The following is an 8,589-nucleotide window of genomic DNA, read 5'->3' on the forward strand; positions in this document are numbered from 1 at the left end:
TTCTTTTAATAATCATAAATGAGATAGAGATGGATGGAGAAATACATAAAGAAGTCCCTATAATAAAAAATAAATTCTAACCTGATGGTGGAAGATCATATTCATCGCATAAGTACTCTTTGCTGAATTTTCAACATATTTATGAATTTATTAAAAGACATATTTGAATATGATATTGTTAGTATTATATATAAATCAATTTACTATTTGAATTAACACACCTAAGTCTGATATGTGTGTCTATGGGTAAAACATTAGAACCAAATTGCAACTTCAAACTTGGGATTATTCAATGGTACTAAACGATTATAGTCCTTATTTATTACTATCTCTGGTCCTAACTATAAGAACTAGTTGATTAATTTGAGGAGATTAAGGAAAAAAATTAAGTTAGTTATTTATAATAAATATGTGTTATCTTTCCTAAAATATTCTTATTAATTAAGTGTATTAACTATAACTACTATTGTTAGAAGGATTATTTTAGAAAAAATACATAAATACGAGAGATAAAATAGATTAGGGTCTTATATTTAGGACTAAAATAAAATTTAAACAAAGTTTTATATTAAGGACCGGAGATAATATAAAAAATCATTATCATTTTTATTACTGTGTATTGGCCATAGGGGATGAAATTAGAAGTTAACTAGATAAATACTATTTGGCCAAAAAAAAAACCTAGATAAATACTAATAAACACCACCTTTTATATAAATATTATTCATATTTTAAAATTTATTTATTGTAATTTGATTTAACAAAAATATATTATTGGGTGACACCCCAAACCATGGTTTGGGGTGTCAATCACCCAAACACCCCCTCTAAAAACCAAAACCATGGTTTTGGAAAAAGCAAAAATTTTTTGCTTTTGGAGAAAAAAGGGAGAGTGTGAGAGCTTATATGATATGTATCTTGTTATTTTTTTTATAAACATATTTTTTGATAAACATATTTAATCTTATATTTTATAAATATATATACACATTAATTATTTATTAATTATATTATCTTATGTATTATTAATTATGTTGGTAAAAAATATATTATCAACAATTTTATTCCTTCAAATTAAAATATATCATAAAATCTATTTTTTCTGTAATTATTATATTAACTTATGTCTTTTTTTTAGTAATTTGTATATATAAAAAGTGCTTCTGATAACAACTACCCAAACACTCTCACTTCTCAGAATCACTTTTTTACAAAATTTATTTTTTACAGAATCTATTCTCCAAAATCACTTTTTCAAACCATGGTTTGGTTTCATCGACCACTCCCTAAATAAAAAATGTTTTGCGTTATTAGTTGTTTATCCGATGCGATATCGGGTGCGTGTGAAGATCGAGTTGGCGTGCCCGAATCGGACTTGTTGACTCGTTTATCAACCCATTGTTGCCTTTTTTCTCGTTTTCTTTCTGAGTTTTTGACTGTCGCTGCGCAGGAGATGGGGCAAAGGTGAATCATACTATCGATTTATTGATTGAATAAGTTCAGCGGGCGAAACTAAAAAGCAAACCGATCCGGGCAATAGAATTTCCTCGATCGCTTCGTTGATTCTGAATATTTGGTGTTTGGAAAGAATAACTTCAAGATGTTAGAGAAGATCGGGTTGCCGCCAAAGCCATCACTGCGCGGGAGTACTTGGGTGGTGGATGCCTCAAACTGTCAGGGTTGCTCATCTCAGTTTACCTTCATCAATCGCAAGGTTTCCTTCTTACAATTTCATGATCACTAGATTTTTTTTCATATATTTATAAATTAAATTGGTTATGGTTCTCTTTCGAGTTACCCACGATCCGGTTGTTTTCTCAGTTTATGTCTTTCTTCTTGGATTGATTTAGAAACATTTGTCAATTAGAGAGGAAACCCATGGTTTTTGTTTCCTTAGGGGTGTGACGGTTTATGTGGGACATCGGTTTCGCGATGCCATTTGAAGGAGACTATTAATCCAGTTTACTTCAAGGGCTCAGTTACTTATAAAAGAAAGTTTCGGCAGAGTTATCGTTGATACGGCTCTAATATCCTGTTATGCTGGCTAGCTTCAATATTATTCTTCAGAGTTCAAGTTGTCGATATAGCGGATATTTCAGAATCCGAAATCTTTCTTTTTTTCTTTTTATTTTTTATATGGTCCCGGATAAGTCTATACTTGATTATAAGACAGGCATGAGGAATGTTGTCGCTAATTAGTTTTGTTACCTAAGGGAATGGTGCTCAAGTTGATTTTCTTGAATAGATTAGTCAACTTGATGTAATCGATATAGCAATAAGGGAGGCTTGTATATAATGACGAAGTATTTTTATGCTGACTTGAATCTGGCTATCTGCTAACTGATTGTTTTTGGACTTCAAGAGTTCTTATCTGTCTATAGACATACAATGTACAAATTCTCTACTCTCTTTCAGGCCATGTCTAATGCCTCTGTAATTACTGCTTGCTTTGCACAAGAAGTGTTAGATTTCACTTCTTATTGACTAATGTATTCTCAGAGAGAATCAGTTGTGTGTGTGTGTGTGTGTGAAGTTTAGAGTTTTGATTTCATATCGTGGTGCATTTCACTCTTTAATTTTTCCTATGATAAGATATCTTATTGGGTCTTCAAGATACCTTCCTCTTACCTTTTTAAATTATGATGGCCACCCGGATACACAAGGTTGATTCTTGAGGATCCAGGGAGGTATTGTAAAGGAACAGTTTGAGGAAGGAAATATGTAACTAATTTGGGGTTTTTGGTTAGGTGTGGGCAGGAAACATGTGAAGTTTCTGGAATGGGCTTGAGTGTAATTCTGTTATGGTATGGGAATGGATGGGCAAAATTCTTGTGAAAGCTGAGAGGAGATAGCTAGAGTGTTGAAAGTCTAGGAAGCCTTTAAACTTACTGCCTTTTCTATTTTCTGTCGTTTTGGCAGTTTTCCAGATGCAACTGTGCTGTTGAGCTTTCATGCTTGGTGTTGCCTATTAAACTTTCTTATTCCATAAAGAACCAAGTCAATGTTTTAGTGAAATTGGAAACAAAAATACAGGAGCATGCCTAAAGTTCCTGGAGTTTAATCAAATTATGACTACGATCTGAAGTTCCATGGAATCAGTATTTATAATAGTATGCTTTCCGATTTCATTATTTTATTGAAACACTGGCTGTTGATCTTCTTTGTTTGTCCATTGAGTGCTTTTAAAGGATGTTGCAAAGGAAAGCCAATTTAGGTGTTATAGCAGTGACTAATTTCTTGTTAATATATTGAATTTAATTTTCTTCTTTTTATTTAAATCTTTTTAGCATCACTGTAGACGGTGTGGAGGATTGTTTTGCAACAGTTGTACCCAGCAAAGAATGGTCTTACGTGGACAAGGTGATTCACCTGTCCGTATTTGTGAACCTTGTAAGAAGCTAGAAGAGGCAGCACGATTTGAGATGCGACAGGGACGCAGAGCTGGCAGAGGTAGTTCCTATTTTTCATGATTTTTAAATTGGGCCTTTTTAACATTAAAGGATCAGATAACTTCTTTTTTATAACTTCATTATTTCATCCTTTTGAATTCTCTCTCCTATTTTTTTCAAGGGGGTTCAAAATCAGCACCTAGATGTGAAGATGAAGTTTTGAAGCAGATTCTTGGCCATGATGGAGAACAATCTTTTTCATCAGGAAGTCATTCAACCAATAGCGCAATTTCTCACAGTCAGAGATCTGTTGGCAGTGCATCCTCTTCAAGTACCATGGGACATGCTAATCAGGATGTAGGTGGCATACAAAAAACTATCTCAAATGATGACGTCAATCATTTGGGGGTTGATCTGGGATCCACCAGTCCTGATGATTTGCGCCAAAAAGCTTTGGAGGAAAAGAAGAAATATAAAATTCTGAAAGGAGATAAAAAATCTGAGGAGGCCCTTAGGGCTTTTAAGAGAGGTAAGGAGCTTGAAAGGCAGGCTGATGCCTTGGAACTTCATTTAAGAAAGATTCGAAAGAAAAATACATCCTCAGTTAACATGTCTGATGCGTTTAACAGAGATATTTCTTTAGAACATGGGAAAAAAACTAACTCACTTCCTCATATGCATAAAGAGAAGCATGATCTTACTGCTGAACTTAGAGAGCTTGGGTGGTCTGATTTGGATCTTCGGGATGAAGATAGGAAGTCAGCAAACTTGAGTTTGGACGGTGAACTATCATCTATTATTGGAGATATCCATCCGAAGAACAGTGAAGAAAAGGGCAGTAGAATTGACAAGACCCAGGTTGTTGCTCTTAAGAAAAAGGCTCTTGCATTGAAGCGAGAGGGGAAGCTTGCAGAGGCCAAGGAAGAATTAAAGAGAGCTAAAGTTTTAGAAAAGCAACTGGAAGAACAGGAATTGCTGGGAGAAGCTGAAGATTCTGATGATGAGCTATCAGCACTAATTCGTGGCATGGACAATGATGAGGAAGGGTCTTTAAATTTCCATGACCATGATCATAACTTTGATTTTGATAACCTTTTGAGAATGTCTGATAATGTTGATAGCAATTTTGAAGTGACTGATGATGATATGTTGGACCCTGAAATAGCTGTTGCTTTGAAATCATTCGGATGGACTGAAGATTCTAATAATTCTGAAAATATAACACCTGATTCTCATCCCCTTGATGCGGAGGCATTGCTTAGCGAAATTCAATCTTTAAAAAGAGAGGCTCTTAAACAAAAGAGGGAAGGTAATACTGAAGAAGCAATGACATATTTGAGAAAGGCAAAGTTATTAGAAAGGGAGCTTGACAGTTCTGGGTCTCAAGAGAACAATACTATGACACAAAAATCCACTGCTGCCAGTAAAGGTGTTAGTTCCCAAATTGCTGGTAAAGGATCTGAATTTATTGAAGTGGTTGAGGGAAATGCTAATTTCATGAACATTACTGAGGCCCCAAAAAGTCGATTAACGATTCAGAAAGAGCTTTTGAATTTAAAGAAGAAGGCTCTTGCATTGAGAAGGGAAGGGAAACTGAATGAGGCAGAGGAAGAATTGAGAAAGGGCGCAGCACTTGAGCATCAGCTGGAGAAGATGGATAAAGCTCAAAATCTTAACGGAACTCAGTCAAAAATTGGTGGTAATGTTCCGCATTCGGTGCACAAGCTTCCTGATATTCATAAAGATCTGCCACTTGGGGAAGGAGGAGAGGAACAAGTGACAGACCGTGATTTGTCTGATCCAACATATCTTTCGATCCTTAGGGACTTGGGTTGGAATGATGATGATGATGAGCCTCCAAAGTCTTCAACAAAGCCTTCAAAGAAAGATGGTGATCAATCTGTGCTGATCAATGATGTTTCTCTAAGCCAGCATTCTACAAATATGTTGGCAGGAGCACCAAAAAGAAGTAAATTTGAAATTCAGAGGGAACTCTTGGGCTTAAAAAGAAAGGCTCTTGCTCTCAGGCGTGAAGGGAAGGTGGAGGAGGCTGAGGAAGTGCTGAAAATGGCGAAAGAACAAGAAAGCAAGTTAGCTGAAATTGAAGCTCCAAATAAAGAACTGCAAGTGGAGGCTCTTAGCAAAGACAAAGTCTTCAATCATCCAGTTGCAAGTGCAGTTGATGAAGGGAGTCTTGAAGCAGTTACAGAGGAGGATATGCATGACCCAGGGCTGAATTCAATGCTTAACACTCTCGGGTGGAAGGATGAAGAGTCTGAAGCAGGATCCACAAAGGAAGAGCCAGTTAAGAATGCTGCCAGTAGTTCTGCACTTGATTCTTCTTCTAGCATTTCTAGTGAAGCTTCAGGGAGTAAGAGAGGGATTCAAAAAGAACTCTTAGCACTGAAAAGGAAGGCTCTTGCTCTTAAACGTCAAGGAGAAGTGGAAGAGGCTGAGGAAGTTTTGAGGATGGCAAAGCATTTGGAAGTCCAGATGGAAGATATAGGGAACCAGAACAAGGAATTTCCCCTTAATGCTTCGAATATTGAAAAACCTGGTTTACCTGCATCAATTGACTTGTATGGAAAGCGTGGGAGTCCAGGAGCTGCAATGGAAGTTGATACTGACTCACCTTCATCAGTGCTTGGTCCATTATCTAGAGAGGCCAGTCCCTCGAATGAAACCATTGGTCATAATGCTTCAGCTATACAGTCCATGAGTTCATCAGGTTTATTCACTGGCGATAGTGGGAGCCATTCTGAAATATTTGCCCAAAAACGAAGAGAAGAATCTATGATTGGGTCAGCTAATGTGGCTCAAGCAGCCCCTCCTATTTGTCTGGACTCCTCATCTCGTAATCAAGAAGAGGGATCCAAAAGCAATGTTGCAATTGATAAAAGAGAAGAATTTGCTGCCGAACATGAAAAGCCAAGCACAAGTGAGGCAGCTGCTGATCAGGATCATGCTACTAAGAATAATGTTTCCTATCATCAAGAAATTTTGGCTCATAAAAAGAAGGCAGTTGCTTTGAAAAGAGAGGGGAAACTAGCAGAAGCTCGGGAGGAACTCCGTCAGGCAAAACTGTTGGAAAAGAGCTTGGAGAACAATATGCAGCCAAAAGCTGCTTCCAACATGCCCTCCAATAACAATATGCAGCCAAAAGCTGCTTTCAACATGTCCTCCAATGTATCTAATATTGAACAGAAAAAAGATCCATCAAATGTTGCTGTTAAACCATTGTCTAGTCGAGATCGTTTCAAGTTGCAGCAGGAGTCTTTGGGGCACAAACGTCAAGCCCTAAAGTTAAGGAGAGAAGGCCGGATGGAGGAAGCAGAAGCTGAGTTCGAAAAGGCAAAGGCACTTGAAATCCAGTTGGAGGAGCTGGGAGGTCATGATTCTGGTAAATCTTCCAGTTTGTCAGATGCTGTACACGATGTGACTGTTGAGGATTTTCTTGATCCTCAACTGTTATCTGCTCTGAAGGCAGTTGGACTTGAAGATGTTAGTGCTGTATCAAAAGGTCCAGAAAAACAAGAGACTAATAAGTCCGATGTTGCTAGGACCGAAAACGTCAATGAAGAGAGAATTCAGCTAGAAGAAAGAATCAAAGCAGAAAAAGTGAAGGCTGTAAATTTGAAGCGGTCAGGAAAACAAGCTGAGGCCTTAGATGCTCTTCGACGGGCCAAGTTGTATGAAAAGAAGCTGAATTCCCTAACGTCCGCGTAAGAACGAAGCACTCCAACATCTGGGTTGGAAGTTCTTGTTTTGGGTGTTAACTTCTATGGTAGAAATTGATTTGTGAGAATTGTTTTGAAGGAGAAACTAGGAGTTGTACTAGAGGTTGCTCCTTCAATAAAATCCATGTAGAGTTCACTGTGTTTATCAAGATCATAGAAAATATACAACCATTCATGAAATAATTATAGATGTGGCTTTCAACGTGAAGGGATATGATGGTCTCTTGCTGCGTGTTTCTAATTGTTTTCAAAATTTAGTTTGACACAGACGACTTGAATTGCAAAATTATCACTTTGGTTTGTATTCTGTTATTATCTTTTTGACATGCTACATTGACCTGATCATGACTATGGAAATTCTGAAATTGTTTAGACTTGACCTGGAGAAAATTGTTTTTCTGGAAAATATATGTGCAGGGGAATGAATGAACATGGGATTGTTTCACTGCTATATGAACCGTTGTCACTTTTGCTCCCTTGTAAAAGTTTTAATAAGGGACAAATACATGGATTTTGAAGGCCGCTGTCTGGCGCAATCGAATCCATTGTCCGTATCCATAATTCCGCGGCTGTGCATCCGCGTGTGGTTTTCTTCCCTTAGTATAATAATTACTAGCTCCAGTATTTAATATAAAAGTTAGTAAAGAGTTGAATTTGATACTAAATATAAGATTACAATCTGTTTTATTTCCTTATTTATCCAAATTAATCCTATTGATTACATACATTAACTTCAAATGATAGTTTCGGTCTAAATGATTTAAAAGAGTATTTTAGAAAAATCAACACATTTTTAACAAATAACTAAGTTAACCACTTTTCTTAATTTATCCAAGTTTGTTGAGTTGATCTTATACTAAAGACTGAAGGTGGTATTATTCTTGTTGTTGTACAAAAAAGTTGAAGTGAGTTGAGTTTTTGGAGTTTACTAGGGTTAGAATATGTTTTTAAACTCAGAAAGTACTTATAAAGATATTTACAGATTACTCACTAACAATATTCTTATGTTGGTAGTGGGATTTGAATTCATGATCTTATAAGTTATGAGTCGACTTTTTACTAGCTGAATTAATCATTGTTTATTGGTGGTATTATTATTATACAAATGTTCAGTGTGTTTGAAATAATCCAAATAATGCAATGCGGGATGGGGCGATTTCATTGATGTTTGATGATAAAATATAAATTGGGGAATGTGTACGTCCATGAATACATTGTGGGCTAGGTGGGTGAGCTGGGTTGGGCCGCCTTTTTTCATGAAAAATTTCAATCCAACCCGCTGTAGTGCTTACTCAACATCCCGAAGTATTCTTTTAAGTACATTCAATATTTTAAAATATTATGATACATCTAGTACCCTAAAATATTTTTTTAAGTGCGTCTAGCATTTTGAAATATTTTTTGGTATGTAACATCCTTATTTTTATCTAGTATTTAATTAAATTTATAAATAAATATATTTT

The 8,589-nt window shown here is 36.2% G+C and overlaps 1 protein-coding gene across 2 annotated transcripts; it reads left to right on the forward strand.

Moving 5' to 3' along the window:
• Window positions 1–1,429: 1,429 nt before the first annotated feature.
• Window positions 1,430–7,498, forward strand: LOC114734498 (titin homolog). Of its 2 annotated transcripts, none has more exons than XM_028922119.1 (3): window positions 1,430–1,714; window positions 3,299–3,450; window positions 3,571–7,498. In XM_028922119.1, the coding sequence occupies exons 1-3, from the start codon at window positions 1,662–1,664 to the stop codon at window positions 7,113–7,115; spliced, it is 3,750 nt and encodes a 1,249-aa protein (XP_028777952.1). In that variant the 5' UTR covers window positions 1,430–1,661; the 3' UTR covers window positions 7,116–7,498. The 2 variants fall into 2 exon arrangements, with proteins under 2 accessions (XP_028777952.1, XP_028777951.1); XM_028922118.1 differs by having other exon boundaries at window positions 1,431–1,714; window positions 3,288–3,450.
• Window positions 7,499–8,589: the final 1,091 nt, after the last annotated feature.

The sequence above is a fragment of the Neltuma alba genome, unplaced genomic scaffold, assembly GCF_004799145.2.
Source record: "Neltuma alba isolate B1F8T4 unplaced genomic scaffold, ASM479914v2 tig00013107_pilon, whole genome shotgun sequence".
NCBI classification, from domain to species: Eukaryota; Viridiplantae; Streptophyta; class Magnoliopsida; order Fabales; family Fabaceae; genus Neltuma; species Neltuma alba.

What these genes read in the sequence shown, in the direction of transcription:
- LOC114734498 (XM_028922118.1), top strand. Translation starts at nt 1,601, where the DNA reads ATGTTAGAGAAGATCGGGTTGCCGCCAAAGCCATCACTGCGCGGGAGT. An exon ending in TTACCTTCATCAATCGCAAG is followed by an intron (nt 1,715 to 3,287) that starts GTTTCCTTCTTA and finishes AAATCTTTTTAG; the next exon opens with CATCACTGTAGACGGTGTGG. An exon ending in GGGACGCAGAGCTGGCAGAG is followed by an intron (nt 3,451 to 3,570) that starts GTAGTTCCTATT and finishes ATTTTTTTCAAG; the next exon opens with GGGGTTCAAAATCAGCACCT.